Raw genomic sequence first — 21,580 nt, 5'->3', positions numbered from 1 at the left:
ACAGAGGTAGTTGCCATTCAGTGTTGCTAGTTTTCCAATCTTTAAAATCCATTTAATGACAAAAATATGCACAGGACGAAATTTTGTGACAGACATTTTCGCCCTGCAAGTATGTGAGGATTCACGCTATGAAACTGGTGTGCAAATTTTTCTTCTCCCTGTATACTGACATGATAATATTACAATATTCTTTTGTCTTTTCCTTTCATACATTTTCTCAGCACGCTACTGTCTCATTGGGAGCATAGAACCAAGAGCTGGCACATACCCTCTGTCATTTCTATAATACCTCTTGGTATGTGTTGACAACATTGCTACATGAAACTGTAAGTACGCCACTGACCCCATCTAGATTTCTGCCACCTTATGCAGAAACTTGTGTTATTGAATATTTGTGCAATTTTAAAGCCAGTTCAATTCTGACTACAAATGGATTCAGGTAAACTGCAGTTTAAGTATGGCAGATGTTCATAAAAAGCCAAGGTATGTAGCATAATTCCCAGAGTTGGTAGCACAATGAAACTTATTACCTGCTTTCCACTCGCCTTCAGACATTCATCATAGTTCTCAGCTGAGCTGGTTTCACTGTTCCCCTCAGAACCTTCAGAGTTCTTCAAAATAAATCTGCACATTACCTCAATTGTCAAAGATTCATTATAATGTAAGACCCCTATATTAATATATTACATAACTTAAAAATGTTGACCTCAGTACCAATAATTTAATCGGTGAAAGGGAGAAAACCTCATCTTATAATTGGATAAATAAGATAATTGGTTCACCATTCAATTCAAGAAAAAGATAACTTCCACATGAGAGCACTAACAGTCTCTCGCTGAAAAAGCTCCTGAAATGTGCTGTGATGCTCTTGTATCCTATTTGTCTCCATCATAAATAATTTTGATTAGTGAGAATTTACACTGTGCCACCATCAAAAATTTACATATTTCATCACATGGCCAGGTTTACTTATTTTGGCATATGGAATCTCTTTGTGAATGAAGCTATGGTTGCTTGAAACAGCCTTCCTGATATTTATTTTTTACCTTGACCTCAAATGACTTAGTGTCCCAAGTGTATCGAGGACTAAAGCATCTCCCATACAAAATTCATGCTTTCTTCTCATTCACAATAAACTTAAAAACTACCAAGACATTTAATGGTTGCAATTAAGTGATGTAACATCTAACAAGGAGATGCCAGACCCTGATATCTGCAGATTTTGACACCCTTCAGCACACTATAAAGAAAATCAATATTGTAAGAAGTGTGGTTTGAACACGAACACATGATCACAGAAATTTAATGTCATCTAAATGCTTGCATTCGACCATTTGGTCGCCACTTCAGTTAACGAGGGCTCTCCACAAATATATCAGCAGTGGATCAAAATCTCAAATTCTTAGATTTCTTCATAACTATTAAATTGCAGGTCTCACACACAAACCTTTTCAAAATTGGTGTGTCACAGGGTCTGGCCTCTCCTTATAACAGCTGCTATTATTTGCAGTGCCGTGTTGATACAACATTCAAGTTCTGAAAGCTGAATATTGTCTGATAAGCGTGCACTCTAAAGAATGGTATGAGCTGGCCAGCCAGCCAGCCAGTCCATTTGCTGAATATCTTCTCATTACAAAGAGAGAAGAATGAAGTCTGAGCTAAATGCAACCCTGAAAAGAATCATATGGAATAGGAGTACGGTGTCACAATAATGTTGACTGGTGAGTGTGTTGTGTTAAAACATTTTATGGTCAGTACATCCATGCAGTATTATGGATTGCCACACCCTAACACCTGGACCACCAAAACGATCACGTTCAACACTGTTCATGGGTGCATTAAATGTTCCCACCTCTTGCCATAGGAGGGTATATCTAGAATGATTATTCATGCTGATTCTCCTCTTAACCAAGAAGAGTACACAACTCCACTCATCAGTGCAAATGGTGCCACCGATGTGTAGGTGTCAACAGAACACAACGTACTGGTTGTTGGGCAGTGAGACCGCCGCCATGACCCCGTGGAGCATGAGATTGCCTACCTTGCAGACCTGTTAAATGTGGTTGCAATTGCATGTGCTGTTTGATGTGGGTCCTGTAATTGCCTTTTGCACAATGTAGCAGTCATCTGTTGCTATTGTTAACCATAGTGAACATTGCCTCTTTCAGACAGTAGTTTCAGTTGTTCGGAATACTCCCCATGCACATGAAACCATGCTGTGAAAATAGTCGCACAGACCTCATGTCATACGACATCCAACTTTCTGCGCACAACTGGGAGATGTCTGGCAACATGCTCCAGCACTTTCATTCATTTCCACCTGGTAGTTAACGTGCTACATTACTTTACCTAACTCATCCTTGAGCAATGTGTATACAAACCTTCCTTATGAATCAATTTATCTGTTAATGAAAACTGTACCATTTTTGACTTATCTCTGTGGAAGTTGTACGTATGATTTTACTGTAACACGTCATATCCCTAAATATGATGCAGTAAATAAATGTTGCGTTAAAGGAACTCCATAATAGTGCTTGTACCAATTAATACAGTATGATAATATGCAGCAGATAATGCCTATATGCACTCCCACAGCTTTTTACTTACATTATTTGGGTTTATTTACTAAGAGCTTTCATAGATTAGAAATGCTTAATAAAAAAAATAATAATGCTGCCACAAACAATGACTGTACATACTGTAGAAAATGGCTGTTAAATTTTACGTTGACCTTAGTTGGTGTTCTTAAACCTATAAATAGCTAGTAAAAAGCTTGGAAAGTAGTCTCAGGTTGTAGTTTATTTTATGCTTGTAAATATATGCTGGTTTAGTTATTTTATTTGTTTTTTTTTTCGACTGAAAATTACTGATATAATGGGAGACATCTTTACAGTGCCAGGCTACTGTTGTTGGGTTCCTAGCATCCGTAGTAGCAATGGTGATGGGATGGGTTCCTGAAGGGAAATTTGATGTTGCTCATGGACTACTACTTTGTGCAAGCAGTGTTGTAACAGCATCTTTAGCAAGTTTTGCTTTGGGTAAGTTCATGTGAGTATGTAAATTGATTACCCTGTGATTTAATTGTGGCTTATATCATCATTCCTTTTGCAGGACTGGTAATGATTGCTGTTATTCTGAGCTCTCGACAGTGCAATATCAATCCAGATAATATTGCAACTCCTATTGCTGCTAGTTTAGGAGATCTGACAACACTTGCATTGCTGTCGGGCATATCTATGTGGCTGTACAATTCCATTGGTAAGTCGCAAAAACTTCACTTAAAAGTGCTTGTGCTTTAATTCATCAGTCTGTCGTCGTCGTCGTCCCCCCCCCCCCCCCCCACCCCCCCGCTCTCTCTCTCTCTCTCTCTCTCTCTCTCTCTCTCTCTCTCTCTCTCTCTCTACACACACACACACACACACACACACACACACACACACACACACAAGAATAGTTGGCCAGTACATATCTTCAGGTGGAAAAGTTCCAGTACTGACTGGATAGACACATTTAAAAGTGAAGAACAAGAGAAACCTGGGGCCTCAGAACTATTCTTGAGTGTGTGGATGGCAAGCATGGAGCCCTGAGCCATTGCCGTACTAATTCCTTTTGCCTTTTGTTGTCTGGTGACCTCAAGGTGCTAGATCCCCTCCAACACCGTTGGACTCAGAACTTGTGTTCATTGTGCTTGATTTTTAGATCAAGGTTTGACCTTCATGTCCCCCCACCACTGGATGTCCAGGCCATACAGGGAAGTGCGCAAAATACCCATTACTCAGTATGGTAGCCAGTCCATGTGGCATGCGGAGTGGAGCAGGGGGGGGGGGGGGGGAGGAGGAGGAGGGGGAGGAATCAGATACTCAAATGGTTATAACCAGCCTAACTACATTGGGGCACACCATTAATGCCCAAGCTGTTACCTTCATGTGTATGTTTATAAGTGTGTGTCTGTTCTTTTACTGGCATGCTGGCAATGGGACTCCGAAGAATGGCCATCAGTCAAGGTGGCCATTGCTCTGGCTGTTGGCACTCATCAGGAGAGTCCTCAACCAGATTAGGTGGCATCATTGTGAATATCTCACATAGTGAAAAGGCCCAAGTTACCAATAAGGGGCCATGAGCTTATGGCAATCTCTCCAGGTGGACTTTATTGTTTCAACACAGATAGTTATGACCCAAAGAACTTACCCTCCATGTCCGTGCCTTGGTAGGAAAGCAAAATCAAACGAACTACAGAAATGTACTCCCCTCAGTTCCTGGTTTGTATCCAGTCTGACATAGGGCCCTGTCTAACAACTAATCATTGTTATTTGTTGATAATAGTGAACATGTATTTGTAGACCTCTCTTTCCTCATTAAACTACGAAGTGGTTGTCTTAAAAGAGCAATTCATCCCAAATCTGAAGCATTATTCGCTTGCAGAAAACTTGGTGACAGACCTGTCACCAATACACCCCATAAGATCTTAAACATTGTACAAGGTTTAATTTTCCCCCGCAGTTTAATGCCGCAGATATATGCAGAATTAGGCAAAAAATTAATGAAGTGCGTTTTTGCATGTCAAAGCCTGTTTTCACTCTGGACCATTCATCCTCGCTTTTGACAAAGATTCACTTCCTGAGAAAGTTAAAATCATGGTCTGCTGTAGTGATCTAAAGCTTTATTTACTACATCCAATGGAGTACTTTAAATGACAACATGTTTAGAATGTGTCTTATTGTTGTATAAACAATCCAAGTCATGAAAGCTGTGCTCAGCAACTTTATGCAAACTTCCTATGTGGGCAACCAGCATAAAATGCCAGTTGCGGAGAGAATTCTCCCCCCTCCCTGATGCCCAAAGTATGCTGCCTTAATTAAGTTAGTCATGTGTTGATAGAAAGATGAGTGGCTGGAAGTGTCTAGTAAAGCCCACAACTCGGCCGTGCTGTACCTCCTTCCAGCCATGCAGACAGGATGAGGTTCTCCTTACTTGTCTTTGCATAGGCCACAGCCCTATGACACATGGCTTCTTGCTACGGTGAGAGGACCTTCCCAATGTGTGGTACTAATGATACACAGATCACTGTGTGCCATAGGTTATTATACTGTACATTGTTTTCAAAACAGAGGGCTGCAGCAGATTTGCTGACAGATCTGCCATCTATTTTAAGTAATATTCAAATGAGTGTGGTGAGAATTTTAAGGTTTTGTGATTTGTCCAATGTGTTTGTTCAAATTTTAGGGAGATGTTCTTAATTTGTTTACAGGGTGACTGCCTCACCTGTGTTTTCTTATAAGTGGTTAACCAGTCACGTTTCCCTGTGCCTTCCTTTTAGATCCCCTGTCATTTTACTTTTGTTTTAACACCAGATACAGCACCTTTCACCCTTTCTCCATTTTCTAAAGGCATATGAAATAGTGATTGTGTGGGTCAACATGAGTGAGGTGGGAGTGAGTGTATGAGTATCATTTTATAGGTTTCCTCCTCTCTGTGTGACAACAATGTTCATGATTTTATTCACATTTGGGAACTTCAGGTCTCAGACTGCATCTTGTACTTTGAAATCTGGAAAAAGTAAGATCGCTTTTATCCCATCCCAGTGTAATCCTTTCTTGTGCTTCCTGTACCACTTCTTTGAGTGTTTTCAGCACACACAAGGCAATTTCCTGCAGTATTTTATGGCACTGAACTTCATAGAATTATTTCACCCTTTTTCCATAATAATATAGTAATCTTCTTTTGTTGTTCTTGTTGGTGTATGGTCAGGTACTAGAAAGTTGCAAGTCCATAAATAAATGGCAGTTCACGATGCGTAGACAAAACTTAAGTGTGCATGCTGAATGTGGAAATTTCTTAGATTATTTTCTTTTCTTTAGCCAGATAGCTGTTTTCCCTCTGTTGTCATGAGTGCGTGTTTCTTCTCATACGTAGGGATATCAAGAAATTTGCTTTCTTTGTTTAAGGCATGATGTATAAAAAATTTTTAAGTGTTTGGAGGAGGTAAATAGAGAGGCATTTTTAAATGAAAAAAATGTCGTCGGTGCACAGCTTCCCTCCTAATAGCGGTTCATGAGAATTGTAATGCTAGGTGTTCAAAGGTGGTGTTCAAACTGCCATGTAGTGAATAGTGCTGTAAAAGGTGTTGATGAGAATGTTGTATTACAGATTTCCTTTCTTAGGCGGATATGAAGTATTTGGTGCAGAAGGCACTGATACGCTACAGATGAGCTGGTTATGTGTTTGGCTGAAGCTGCAGCCATTATTTGTGAAACACCTGTGTTTGTTTTGAGCATGTCAGACATTCATTAACACACAGATTTCAGTTGTGCTTTAATCTAAATGGATGGCATTATTAGCAACATTTCTGATCACTCTGTAGCCTGACCATGATGGAAGTGGCCATATCACATGGTTTATTGTGCAAGCATCACGTATTGGCGTGTATCTTCAACATTAAGAAGGTCTAAAATACTTATTGGTGGCACAGTGTTCTCGAACAGCTCCAAAGATGTGTTCAGACATTTTTATGGTCCTTCCTCTCCGTATGATATGTTGTAGAGCTGGTAGAATCTTCTCGAAACTGAAGGATGTGAGACACTCCTCTACGATAAATGTTGATGATTATTTTACAGTAACCCTTCATGGCTGAAATAATTGCAAATTGGCCATTTTTGCAATAGTTTTTCCTCCACTGTGTGCATTTGCATTAATTTATTGAGCCTGCACCTGAAAACTGAAGGAAAAATGAAACTCCCATATTAAGTTGAATAAAATTAATTGAAATGAATGTGTCCCTGTGGTACTTCACTTTTAATTACTCTTCCCCGTAAAATGTTGACAATGTTTCATTTAGGTATAAGGAGTAGTTTTTAATAGATGGTAACTTTCAATCACTGGAATAAATGCGTAAATGCTCTCTCTAAATTCGCTGGCTGTGGTGGCCAAGCGGTTAAAGGCGCTACAGTCTGGAACCGTGCGACCGCTACGGTCGCAGGTTCGAATCCTGCCTCGGGCATGGATGTGTGTGATGTCCTTAGGTTAGTTAGGTTTAAGTAGTTCTAAGTTCTAGGGGACTGATGACCTTAGAAGTTAAGTCCCATAGTGCTCAGAGCCATTTGAACCATTTTCTCTCTAAATTCTATGAGTGAAAAATGAAAATCAACTGAAACTGCTTGACAGGTTAGAATTGTGCAGTGGACCCAGGCTTGGATCCAGACCCTTGCCATGCAAGGGCAAAGCTCCTACTGACTAAACTGTCAGTGACTGCATTCAAGACTCTTTCAGGCTCACAGTTTTAATTGTTAAGGGATTTCATAACAACACACACTGCAACACAGTGAATACTTCATACTGGATTACCACAATGTTTTGTTGTTGTATGTTCTGCTTTGGGACATACTTAATTGTCTGGTATTTAGAAAATAAATGTGCATAACATAATATTTATTACTGTATGACATTAAAAAGTGTGTTAATTTAATCCATAGACACACAACCTTGGCTGGCACCAACTATAATTGGTGTTTTCTTAGTACTGACTCCAGTATGGATTGTCATTGCATCAAGAAATACTTTCACAAAAGAAGTGTTATACACAGGATGGACACCAGTGATATCTGCAATGCTTATTAGCAGGTAAAATTTGCACTGCCTTTTTTTGCTTCTTTGTGAATTAGCAGACTGTGTTTGTTTTTATATTGACCAAAGGATGTTTGTTATGGAGTAATGATTTGTTCTATACCATTCCAGTGTCGGGGGCCTTATCTTAGATTTCACTGTAGCCAACTTCAAAGGAATAGCTGTGTTTCAGCCAGTTATAAATGGTGTAGGAGGAAATCTGGTTGCTGTGCAAGCCAGTCGTATTTCTACATCCCTTCATCGCTCTAGTCGTCTGGGAAAGCTACCTCAGCATGCCAGAACCATCTGCCTTAATCCTCTGGAAGCACTTTGCAGCCGAGGTAAATAGTGATGATTTTGGGGGTGAAAGCATTGATATGTAAATGGAGTGTGTTTCTGATTGCATGTACATCTTGTTGCAGGTGGTCATGCAAGAACTGCTCGTGTTCTTCTTATGATGGTTGTACCAGGCCATCTTATTTTCACATGTACTATAAGTTACTTGCAGGCTGGTCATACATCAATAACCCCTATTTTTGTAGCAGTTTATTTGTTAGCTGCATTACTTCAGGTCAGTTGCAGTAATTTTAATTTTTTTATGTCGGCAGTAATCAATTATAAGAATTAATATAATTGTTACACAATGAACTTCTGTAGGTCAGTAATACTAAAGACAATATCACATTTTATTGCATATTGCTGGACATACAGAATATAGCATCTTTAGGGAATTATCAGAAATGCTTAAATTTTTTGTCACAAACTTTTAAAAAATTGTTTTTTTGCAATGACACTTCTAGCTGCATTGCCTTTCTAACATCAAGGCATCAAACCAGGCTATCTTGAAGAATGGAGTGTTGAAGTGTGAGAGACTTTCAAAGCAAAATGCCAAGAGGGGTGTGATGAAATTTGGAGCACAAGAGAGAAATGTAAATCTTTTTCAAATACGAAAGGCCATAGTCAAATCAGCCAAACACCCAAATTACACAAGCAAAGTACAAAGTGGAATTTGTAGTCCAAGATGAGGTTAAGATTAAGGAATGACAGAACGATAACCCTGGAAAGCTTCTGACTGGAGGGGGAAAATAACTTCAGCAGTCTTAGAAGCGGGTGATTCCTCTCAGAATGTGACATGGGATTTATTATGGAAAGAAGTGATAACAGCTGCAAATAAAACAAAACTGGACAGATGTCTTGTCAAGATGAATCCCAATAGAAGCTTGGAAGTGTTTAGGTGTGGCAAGAGGAAACTTTGAGACAGTGGATGAAGCAACAGTACAGTTGCGTACATCTGCAAAGAGAAAGATGACATGCAAGACTGCACTAACAATAGAGAAGTTAAACTGATAGCACCCACCATGAAAGTCTGGGAAAAGATCATGGAAGAAACTTCTCAAAGATAAAACATAAGGAGACATTTATACCACACAAAGAAACAGAAGTAATGATCTTTGAATTCTCATGGAAAATTATTGGGAGGGAATCCATGAACTGCATATGGTCTCTATAGATACAGAGAAAGCATATGGTTAAGTGCAACATCAGGAAATTTGGAGATCTGAGAGAATATATTAGTGCACCAATGTATGTATGGCTCATACAAGAGTATGAAAATGAAATAATAATAGTTTGGTGGAGTATAGGTTTAGACAGAATTATTACCAGTACCAGATAATTATATTCGGAATGACAAAGATGTGATTCTGCTAGTATCTTTTCTCCTGAATTCGAATATGCCATTGAATTTTCCACATCACACCAGGTTTCCAAAAGACAGCCATTCATAATTTCAAACACTAATGTTTTTGACATTCTTAACTATACAGTATTCAAACACACTAACTCAAATAGAAAATGAGAATAAAGACTTCTTGCTATATTCTGCATGTAGAGCATCCCCTCTTGATGGTCCAACAATAATTGGTCAGCATACTAAGATTCAATTTGCCCTGATACCTCTCTTCTTTAGCTGAAATCTCCTGATGAAAGTATTCCCCATGCTCATTGCTCACTGTGCCAAGATTTTCCAGGAAGAAATGTAGGTGCAATTGCAGACGTAGACCCTTCGGGACATATTACAACCTGACTTTAAATAAAATGTTGTAGGATCATTGACAATACCACATGAATTTACCTTTTGATTTCCCAAAAAAACTGAGTAATTTTCTTAAATATTTGTCAAGCTGCTTTCCCCAGTGGATTCAATGGTTCCTCAGACTTTTCATCACAAATTAGTGATCATATTTGTGGACAACAAAATATTCCTTCTCTAATTTTTGCTTCACTATTTTGAGAAAACTGATGTCTTCAGTATGTGAAACCAAGTGTGTTTCCCATGGCTTTGAAAAAAATCTTCATAAATCCTAGTTTCATTTGTAATGGAGGTAGATACAAATTTTTAGGTTTACACATTGTCATGTTTCGCTTTTTTTTCTCCGGCAATAAATGACTTACAGGCCATTCTTTTCTAATGTTATAGTTTTTCCTGTGCTTACTGTCTCAGTGGAAAAAGAAAACAGTACTTTGTGTAGCAAATCTCCAGACCAATAATAACTGAAATTACCTATAAATCACAATTATTCCAGTCATACATTGCATATTGAAGCTTTTTCTATATAAATGGTAGTTTTCATAGGTTTCTTTCATACTAGCAGAGTGCGCCCACAGGTACCAATGGGAATTTATTGCTGTTATGCAGAAACACTGCTTTTGAAACTAACTTATGGGAATCAATGAACAAGTGTCATTTTGTTGGGCTATTTTCAGTACCAAATGCCTCTGTAAGAGAAGAAATTTCACCAGGGAAAGAGGAAAACCAAAGAAATGGATTGAATGTGTTTGAGATTACCAGGTGACACCCAGTATTGGCTAAAATGAAAAAAAAGTGCAATAAATGTCAGCCTGCATAAAGTGAGAAAATACACAGCAACAGCAGAAGACAAAATTTCATCAGTGAAGTATTTAAAATTTTCTGAGATACTACATATATCTTGCTTTTTCCAATTCATAATTCATTTATATTTATTTCTGGAGGACACAAGCAGGTTGGCTGCCAGGTAATTTTAACCAGCTCACATTTCATCAGGAATTTACTAGATGAGAAGGTAGGAAACCACCTGTGTCTCTCGTAATGGGGAAATTGAGACTGCTGTGCATGGGAGAGATGAAATTCCCACATCAAATCTAGACTTATAAATTTAGAATTGTCAAAAAAAAAAAAAAAAAAAAGTTTGGGAAGTACTCCCGTGTGTGTGTGTGTGTGTGTGTGTGTGTGTGTGTGTGTGTGTAAAAACTAAATCTGTAATGTGACTTGCAAGAGAAGGGGTGGGAGATCCCACTCTATCACTATCACTTTGGTTCTTCATAGAACAAAATGTGCTAACACATCTCCAAAGATGATGAGTACAGTTCAAAACAACCAAGTCCAACAGAGTTCCATTTTGAAATTCTCTCTCTGCCATCTGTGAGTCAAATAGAGGAACTGCTAGTAGTCTCACAAACCTCCTGGAGCTTAGCATTCCAAGCAGCATCATGGAAAAACATCACGAGCATTTGCTAATACAACTCTGAAACTATATGTATCAGATGTTAGCACTCCTGGCTCCCCCATCTCATGTCACATATGTATGTTGTGGTATAAATTTCTGTTCAGATACCTTGAAAGGATCTGAATTAACATAAATAAATTTAAATTTCAGGAATTAATATTAGATTGTGTTTTCAGGTATTACTGCTGCTGTATATCTGTCATGTGATGGTACACTGGATGTGGAAGAAAGCAATTGATCCAGACAATTCTGCCATTCCGTACTTAACTGCCATTGGTGATTTTTTAGGCACTGGACTTCTAGCAATTGCATTCCAATTTCTGTACATTATTGGTGATCACGATAGTGATGTTGGTGATTAGTCAGAGGACCTTTGTTTCATTGTTGCACTACAGTTAACATTCCGTTGTGGATGAATTAAAAGCTGTTGTAAAATCATGACCGGTAAAATGATGTGTTCCATACCATATTGTAAATTTGGAAACTCAATGCTTTAAACAAGAATACTGAATAAATTTTACTTGTAATATTTATAAAGAAATATTGAATGTAAAATAGATATTTGTAATAATAAAGAGAAGTGTAAGAGACAGTTGTCTTTTAAGGCACATGCTGGACCACGTCTATGCAGACAGGTAATAAAAATAAATGTGCAGGAGAGAGAAATAGCAGGTTAAGTACATGAACTGTACTTTCACACATTTTTATGACATTTTCAGTTTGTTTCTTTCCTTTTGTTGGTTCAGATAAGTGTGAACAATGCCAAAGATTGTGTGACTATATATTTTTAAACTAAACAAAGACGACAAAAAATTGTGGACCTACAGACAAAGGAGGTCATCCTACCCTTGCATTCATACTACATTATTAAAATGTGTGTTGAATATTTTTGTCATTATGATACTGTCGACAACTTCTGGTAAGTTCTAAGAATAACATTTTAAAGAAAGTTCTGGGTTGATGTTATGTTTAAGTGCTCACCTTATTTGAGCAAGTCGTATTAAACACTTATTGAACTACTGTGGAATCATGAAATACAAAATATGCTTTCTTAGATTTGTACATACTGTATCTCTTTTAGTTTGGTTAATTTTTAAATTTCTTATTTTTTGTTCCTAAAAGTTTTATTCTTGCTTGTCTATTCACTAACTGGAAAAATTTTAAAGTCCTTAAGCAAAGTATGCAGATGCGTGGTTTAGTAGAAGTATGAATGTCAGGTGGTTGGTTAGCTGATCAGTTACGTGCATGTTGCGGGGATCGTAATTGTGACCTCTCACCCTGATGTGAAATGAGTCAGTTTTACAGTTAAGATACACATTCTCAGAGGAAAATATGGCAACATACTGACAATCCACACGGTTTCGTAACTTTTTTTAATGTCTAAAGCAGACATGAATTCAGTTGGCTGTGTTTGAAGTTAGTCTTTTTAAGTTCTTTACATAATTGGGTAGGTTGGCTGTGATTTTTATGGCTGAATGCCTCTCTCTTATCTGTCCCACACTAAGGATGAGTGGTGGATTGTATAAATCATTTCTCCTTCTGGTATTATAATTACAAATGCTACTGTTGTAATCAAACTGTTATTGACAACAAACTTCATAAGGGAGTAAATGTACTGCGATGCTGTTGTCAGTATGCCCAATTGTTTTAAAGTGCTGCATACAGGAAGTTCTTGAGTGGATACCACACATTATCCTAATTTCAAGTTTTTGTGCGAGAAACTACTTTTTTGTCAGTGACATATAACCCTAGACTATGAAGCTATAAGACATTAGTGAATGAAAATAGGGAAAGTCAGTCAAGTTTTTTACATTTTTCCTTCAAAATCTGACATTCTCTGTAATGCAAAAGTTACAGAGCTTAGATGTTTCAGATAATCTATGACTTCCAGTTCAGGCTCTTATTAACACCTAAGAATATAAAATATTTTGTTTCATTGATTGATTTACCATCATGAATTATTTCTAATGGTGTGGCCATTCCCATGAGCTTTCGGTTGAGTGCTTCTACCACTTGAAATAGCTAGAAGCATGAGAGAATTTTATTAATACGTAAGCAACAGCATATTCTCATCCTAATCAAATGAATAACATGAATACAGCAGACAACCATGTTTCAGGGGTTACAAACTAAGTTAATTGGTTGCTGTAGACAAATGTATTATATTTTTAAGAAGTTCAGACTGTCATTCATCTTGGCAACAACACACCATTATTACTGCTTTCACCTTTGTCAGACTTTGTTACACAGACTAGGTAGGTTTTTTTCTCCAATGTAATGGTGGGTATGTAGTACTTAGTTAAGCTCTGTTCCATACTTTCCTTCATCGTTGCATTGCTGGAATAATGTTTTGAACTTGGAATTCAAAACAAGAAATTCTCACTGCATTGCTACAGGATACACTAGTTTTTGCATCTTAATGTCACAGTTTTCTGAGTACCAGATTATCTTCCAAACATTTTTTACTATATTGATGGTACATGCCACTTCACCCTCTTTTTAAGTTAAGGTATTTGTCATCCTCTGTTAAAATTGATGAATTTCTCATCCAGGAAGCTTATGCAAATTAATTAAAAAATTGAATAATACCACTTACTAATATGAAGTGATGTGTAAAATTTACTGTGATTCAAACTGTAAGACAAACTAGAAAATATTGCAACAAGGGAAGTTACTGTATGGCACTCACTAGAATGAATTTCCATCTGTCAGAATCCAGATGTTACGCAATTTGAGTAGTGTTGATGGACTTGGCGATACATTGAGAGGACCGTATAACAAGCTACTATTCTGGATTCCAGGCTCTCGTTCTTGAAATCAGATGTCTGCTCTTTAGAAGTCTGCTTATGGAAGTCAGGAATGGTCTTGAATCTTTGATATGTTTTGAGGATGATTATGGAAAACACTAGTGCAAAAGCAGCGATATATGTAAAATTTAACAACAAAAAAACCTTGATTTCATAAAAGATTTCATAAAATATTTATTAAAATAGTAACTGGTTTCAATAAATTATTATCATCGTTCGATCAGTAGTTGATAACCAGGTAATGTTACAACTTAAAAGGATACAGAAGCAATGAAAGTTAAAATTTTAAGACCTGTAAAGTAAAACAAAGTTAATGTAAAGATGTATATCCTCGGGTAATGAGCAGAGGCAGCAGGTGGAGCACCAACATTATGTGCAAAGGCACAAACGTCAACTTCTGAATACTGTGAATATGCTGTGGATTAAATAGGAGACGCTCTGCCGAACACCTGTGCTGCATGACATCAGAGGGAGCCACCTGAGGTGAAACACAAGGTAAAAGTGTCCAATATTAGAATTGTAAATCTGAGTATAAAAAAAACCAGAAATAATAAATTAAATCATCATTAATTGCTATGAGTAGTAGTTAATCAGTAGGTAAAGTTTGCTGCAGACAAGTTCCCCTGGTTTGTTTTGTACTTTCACGTACTGGCCAGAGAGAGAGCAGCTATCATTCCCATAAACCGATTGTTGTTGGTTTCTATATTTACTTTTTTATCGTTTTACAGATTAAATGCTGCTCACAGCAATTAATAATGCTGATGTAATTTAATGTATTATTTCTGTTTTTTATGTTCAGATTTGTAATTATAATATTATTGACACATTTTTACTGGATGTTTCTCCTCATTGGCTCCTACTACCAATGTCGTGCAGGAGGCATTGGGCGGAGCTTTTCCTATTTGACCCAAAGCAAATTTACGCCATTCAGCAGTCAAAGTTTGTGCCTTTGCTCATATAGTTCGTGCTATGCCCACTGCTTCTGCTCAATGAATGATGGCATACATCTTTTCATTAATTTTGTTTTTCTCTATAGGTCTTAGTTTTTAACTTTCATTGTTTTTGTATCCCTATCAGGTGTAATGTTGTCTGTGTTTCAGAGATTGGTCTGAATATTATCACAACTGGTCAAAACCAGTTACCATTCTAATAAATATTTTATGGAATTAAGACTGCTTTTTTTTTTTAGAAAAAAGGTAAAAATTGTTTGAGGAATCCCTCACCATGATGAAGAGGTTCTTTTCTGTGTAAATTTTTTTCCAATTAATCTTAAGTGCTCATCATGTTTATATAAAGTTATAAATTTTGCTACCTAAATTTATGAAACTCTAAAATTTGCATATGCAAGTTAACATAACGTCAGTCACAATATTTTTAATCAGTTGTCAGAATAACCACAGTGTGGCTGACAGCAATGACACACTAAAATACAGAACATTTCTCTGTTTGTATGTTTTGTCCTTACTGGAGAAGAGACATTGTTTTACTTCAAGTAAATGTATGAACAGAAAACTAAAACTGGAGGAAACAAGGGACTAAGCAACAGATACATGGACGTGATGGTTCATAAAAATCTGCAAAAACAAAAGTGGTCTCTTAATTCATCACTAACTTTTATAAATTCTACTCATAACAGATTACACCAAATATATCACAATAATTCTCTCTACATGTTCCTGTTAGAATGGCTGATTTCAAATGTTATTACTATGTATCTTCTGTGGCTGAGATGGTCATCATCTGTGGTGACTTAACAGAATTTATCAAAAGTACATTTTCTTGTGCCTGAACTATTATTGTGTATTGCAAATATTTTTTACTGGCTTCATAAGCAATCGTCTCTCTGAGTATAGTCAGTCATGTGAAGCAGCTAAATACTCTCCTGGAAATGGAAAAAAGAACACATTGACACCGGTGTGTCACACCCACCATACTTGCTCCGGACACTGCGAGAGGGCTGTACAAGCAATGATCACACGCACGGCACAGCGGACACACCAGGAACCGCGGTGTTGGCCGTCGAATGGCGCTAGCTGCGCAGCATTTGTGCACTGCCGCCGTCAGTGTCAGCCAGTTTGCCGTGGCATACGGAGCTCCATCGCAGTCTTTAACACTGGTAGCATGCCGCGACAGCGTGGACGTGAACTGTATGTGCAGTTGACGGACTTTGAGCGAGGGCGTATAGTGGGCATGCGGGAGGCCGGGTGGACGTACCGCCGAATTGCTCAACACGTGGGGCGTGAGGTCTCCACAGTACATCGATGTTGTCGCCAGTGGTCGGCGGAAGGTGCACGTGCCCGTCGATCTGGGACCGGACCGCAGCGACGCACGGATGCACGCCAAGACCGTAGGATCCTACGCAGTGCCGTAGGGAACCGCACCGCCACTTCCCAGCAAATTAGGGACACTGTTGCTCCTGGGGTATCGGCGAGGACCATTCGCAACCGTCCCCATGAAGTTGGGCTACGGTCCCACACACCGTTAGGCCGTCTTCCGCTCACGCCCCAACATCATGCAGCCCGCCTCCAGTGGTGTCGCGACAGGTGTGAATGGAGGGACGAATGGAGACGTGTCGTCTTCAGCGATGAGAGTCGCTTCTGCCTTGGTGCCAATGATGGTCGTATGCGTGTTTGGCGCCGTGCAGGTGAGCGCTACAATCAGGACTGCATACGACCGAGGCACACAGGGCCAACACCCGGCATCATGGTGTGGGGAGCGATCTCCTACACTGGCCGTACACCACTGGTGATCGTCGAGGGGACACTGAATAGTGCACGGTACATCCAAACCATCATCGAACCCATCGTTCTACCATTCCTAGACCGGCAAGGGAACTTGCTGTTCCAACAGGACAGTGCACGTCCGCATGTATCCCGTGCCACCCAACGTGCTCTAGAAGGTGTAAGTCAACTACCCTGGCCAGCAAGATCTCCGGGTCTGTCCCCCATTGAGCATGTTTGGGACTGGATGAAGCGTCGTCTCACGCGGTCTGCACGTCCAGCACGAACGCTGGTCCAACTGAGGCGCCAGGTGGAAATGGCATGGCAAGCCGTTCCACAGGACTACATCCAGCATCTCTACGATCGTCTCCATGGGAGAATAACAGCCTGCATTGCTGCGAAAGGTGGATATACACTGTACTAGTGCCGACATTGTGCATGCTCTGTTGCCTGTGTCTATGTGCCTGTGGTTCTGTCAGTGTGATCATGTGATGTATCTGATCCCAGGAATGTGTCAATAAAGTTTCCCCTTCCTGGTACAATGAATTCACGGTGTTCTTATTTCAATTTCCAGGAGTGTATTTTGTATGTGCAGTGACCAGTTACCATTAGTTACAGTCTTAACTTGACACACAAGGCTGAATGAAGAAATATGCAAACTCCACAAGGACTTTGGCTTTAACCATTAAATGGTACGTGTATACACAAGAGTGGCTCTCATGACACCTGTTGAAATTTTTCTTGGGTTACCACACCAGCGTGGTTGTATCCCATGTAAAAGTGAGATATGTGTCGTCGTTTCCTGCCCACTTGTCTAATGTAGGGTGCCTAGGAAGCTGTTTTCTCGGATAGCTGGACAAGAATTCAAGCAAATCGTATTACTGGAGTTTGTTACAGGAGGTTAAATTGACAATACTTAACTTTGTTTCCACAAAGAGGTGTTTCAATCAATTGGCGACATGCTAATGATCAATGTCCTTTGGCATATACAATTTCAGTTCAAGCTAAAAACAACAGTTCATAAGTCATGGCTAAAGTGTTTGGATGACGGCTTGTCTTATCTTCTAGTGCGGCCACGGCTAGGCAGAGCAGTGCTTATATTCTCTTCGTATAGGGGCCGCTCCTATTGTGGTGTTGTCCTAGTCAGTGTACTATTGGCTGACATCGTCTCACAGCCCCCTCTGCTGTAATGTTCCAGGCCGACGTGCTGGCGCTTGATGTTACGCTGGAATGTGTGTAATTTGGACTCGGTACGAGAAGGGAAAATGTGCCCCTGGATGCTCCAAAATGAAAAATCCAGAAAAAAGTGTACCACCAACTTTGAGTTGTATTACCTTGGCCTGATAAATTGTATCATTAACTAATATGGATACATTATGTACTTCAGTTTCCTTAAATGAAAACATGCTTTATTGATAAATCGTATTGGGCAGGTGACATTGGGTCAGTGGCCCAATAGTAGCTATAGAGAAGGCAAAACAAAACCAGCCATTAATTTATACAGCTCAGTCTGGACCACCCCAGTAGTCTTTTTCTTTAGAGGAAAGGTAAGTCACATCAAGAACAATATCTTCAGCTTGTTTGTGGCAGACAGAGCACTTCCTCAGGTATTACTTCCATGAGATAAAACGGACATCTGTCACGCAAACATTAATGGTTTTCTTCTACAGTTTGTGGCTCTGTAAAATAACTGGATATCAAAGTGTTACACTGCCTGGGTGGGACGTAATGAATTATTGAGAACAGCACAAACTCCAACATAGGAGCTGAGAAACTGCAGATCAGAATTAGAATTTCTGCGTCAACCATGGCGGCAACTGCAGAAATATGCATGAAGATTGTCAAGGATTCATAAGTGAAGAGAGAGTTTTTTTTTTTTTTTAATAAACACTTCAGGAAATAGCACATGACAATGGTTTAAGGACTGTTACTATTGAAGAAGAGAGCCAGTTGCTGATCAGTCAACAGTTGAAAGGAAAGTGAGTATTCGTGTGTGGAATCGATCAAAAGTTATTTGAGACAGACACATTCTGAGTGAGCAAAGATAGCCATGAAGAACAGACTTGCATAAAATGTAATTGAAAAATTTGTTAAGTTACATATTTATGTAAATTTGTCACATAAAAATACCTGAAAAATTTGTATCACAAAGGGAACATATAATCTGAAAAATAAGAAGATTGTGTATTATGATGGTTATGAGTGGGCTCAAAGCAAAGTGTTACAGATACAGTCGTCCATTCTGATCTGTGGGTAGGAATGTTTTGAGTCGTGCACCAGGGAAACAGAAACTTCATGATATAGACACAAGGATGTGCACACGAAATGCACAGACAATGGCAAAAAGCAGAAAAATACAGTGCCATCAAAGAAATAAAAAGGGTGATAACATGGATTAGGTATGTTAGTGGCTAAATCGCTGGTACAATGGGTTACAAATTTTGTGACTGCATTTATTTGATATAATAATATCCTCTCCAATACTAAGTGAGCACAGATAAATATTGTACTACTCAGCATAATAATGAAGAAAGATAATAATTCTGTACTCGTATATCAGATGGCAGTAGCTGAGTGGTCAGTGTGGCTGACTGCAATGTGGGAAACAAAGTTCAATTCCTGGCACAGCCTGGGATTTTCCATCATCTGGAGGACTGGTGCAGGGTCCACTTAGCCTCATGATGCCAACTGAGGAGCTACTTGAATGAGAAGTAGCAGCTCCAAGGTTGGCAAAACTGACAATGTTAGGAAGAGAGGTGTGCTGATCCCACAAATGTCCATACTGCATCCAAATGATGCCATTGGCTGGGAATGGCATAGTGGTCAGTTAGTCCCTGTTGGCCCATCTGAGGCCAGGACAGTGGAGCTTTCCTGTTTCAGATGTCTTACATAAATCAACAAAACAAGACAATTTCGATAATGCTGAGATATTTCATTGCCAAAGTAGGATAACTGGATAATGACATAGGTGCTTTTGGGCAAGGGAAAGAAATGAACATTGCAACAGCCTAAGTACTTTTGCTATTGAACAGGTACATGTAATACTTACCATGTTTCAAAGTCCCACCAAGAAGTCTGTGCACCTGGAATTCACTGGAATATAGCTCTGATAGCATAATCGGAAATCAGATTGACTATATCAGAATAAACAAAATAATAGTTTTATATTGGTTAAAACATCATTGAGCTGATGTACCCTGAAACCACAATCCTTTTGTCAAATTTTTCAGGGTAAAATTAAAAAGGATCAAAAATAAAGTGACAGTAAAATACGATATAAGAAAATTGAAAGAATCATTGGTAAAAATGTAAGGTGGAAGTCAAACTGAACAAAAACCTCGGAGCTCTGTCTGATACAAAAGTAGAGGAAATGATTAATAATTTATGTGAGAGAGTCAAAGCAATTAAAAAAGAAATCTTACAACCTGAAACAAGTAAAAGGATGCTGTGGATGACTGACAAAATATCACAACTAAAAGGGTCAAAGAAGCAGCTGCAAAAGAAACCTAGGCGAATGTATAAGACTGCATAAAGTCGTGAAGGAGAAGATCAGGGAAGCAAAAGAAAAACTGGAACAAAAATACTCAAATACTGAAACTTTTCGAAGTAGATATGACAATTTTAGTGTTTATAAGAAAGTAAAAGATATGACACGAAACTTCCATACAACACCCTCATGTACTTGTATATGATGGTAGTCAACAAAAACAAAAGAATCTATGGTCAGAAGAACTACGAGGAAGAACTTTTTCATGATGATAGGTCAGAACCACTTTAAGTTGCTGGAGGAACAGGACGAGGTATTATAGTAGAATGAGATCAGCAGTAAGGGCAATGAAAGACAGGAAAACAGCAGGACCAGATGGGATACGTTTATATACCCTAGGTTGTTTGATGAACAAAAAGAATGGTTGACAAAACCATTCAATAATATTTATCATTTTGGGTTTCATTCGTTGGTATGGTTTGTAATCTTGCTCAGAGCAAAATGTTCGAAGAGCCATTTCCTAAAAATGTATCTCAAATTATTCACAGTGGAATCTACGAAGTTGAAGAACACATGGCACCAACACGGTTGGGCTTCAGACACATGACTGACGTAGTTGCTGTTCTATGTTTCTCTCAAGACTTGCCGAGTCTGTGTACGAGCCAGTTATTTGTATTTGGTGGTTTTGTTAGCAGTACTACCTCGGAGATATTGTGGTGCTGTGGTAGACAATATAAGACTCCGTTACGGAAAATTCAAGTAAATGATACATGACAACATCTCGTCAGTGATCTTGTTTGCAATGAAGAGAGAGAGAGAGAGAGATAGTGTGTGTGTGTGTGTGTGTGTGTGTGTGTGTGTGTGTGTGTGTGTGTGTGTGTGTGTGTGTGTGTGTGAGTGAATTATAAAAAGAACTTGGCAGTGTGAGCCCATTTATGAGTATGACATTGTACCCCCATCTGGCTTGGATGCATGTACTGTTTTGGTTGGGAATGGTATCATAAACCCATTTTAGCCTCTCCTGAGGCAAGCTGACCCACAATTGGTCTACCTGGTCCTTGATGTCCTGGATACAAACACCAGGATGAATTTCATGTTAGAGTTGGTCCCATACATTCTATCAGGGATTACCAAGATGTGAGGAGTAACACTGCAGGGCATCTGCAAAGCAATAGAAAAATGGGACCTCTCCATAAGTTGCCACCATATTCATTGACAATGGTCGTCCAAGACAGTGCAGTGCCATTCATCAGAAGTCCATGCTTCTTGGTCATGGCACAACTCCAAATTCAGCTGTTCGTGTTGTTAACAGCAGCCTATGTTGGGGACAGCGTTTCTTCGGTCTGGCTGTTACTGGTCTCTGACCAATGGGGCAGGATGACATAGAATATTGCAAGGAGGCCATTACTTGTTCTCTGA

At 39.0% G+C, this 21,580-nt stretch overlaps 1 protein-coding gene across 6 annotated transcripts in view; it reads left to right on the top strand.

The window, feature by feature from the left end:
* LOC124555520 (solute carrier family 41 member 1-like) overlaps positions 1-11,737 on the top strand; it is a 65,440-nt gene extending 53,703 nt beyond the window's left edge. For all 6 annotated transcript variants that reach the window (XM_047129467.1, XM_047129468.1, XM_047129465.1 and 3 more), the window contains 6 exons: positions 2,894-3,038; positions 3,112-3,258; positions 7,470-7,617; positions 7,732-7,940; positions 8,022-8,170; positions 11,324-11,737. In XM_047129467.1, coding sequence (XP_046985423.1) covers positions 2,894-3,038; positions 3,112-3,258; positions 7,470-7,617; positions 7,732-7,940; positions 8,022-8,170; positions 11,324-11,509 — 984 coding nt within the window. In that variant the 3' untranslated portion in view covers positions 11,510-11,737. The remainder of the gene's footprint in view (positions 1-2,893; positions 3,039-3,111; positions 3,259-7,469; positions 7,618-7,731; positions 7,941-8,021; positions 8,171-11,323) is intronic.
* Positions 11,738-21,580: the final 9,843 nt, after the last annotated feature.

Source organism: Schistocerca americana, chromosome X (assembly GCF_021461395.2).
Source record: "Schistocerca americana isolate TAMUIC-IGC-003095 chromosome X, iqSchAmer2.1, whole genome shotgun sequence".
In the NCBI taxonomy this organism is placed as follows: Eukaryota; Metazoa; Arthropoda; class Insecta; order Orthoptera; family Acrididae; genus Schistocerca; species Schistocerca americana.
The sequence above is the reverse complement of the archived record's forward strand: the minus strand, read 5'-3'. Positions and strand labels throughout refer to the sequence as shown.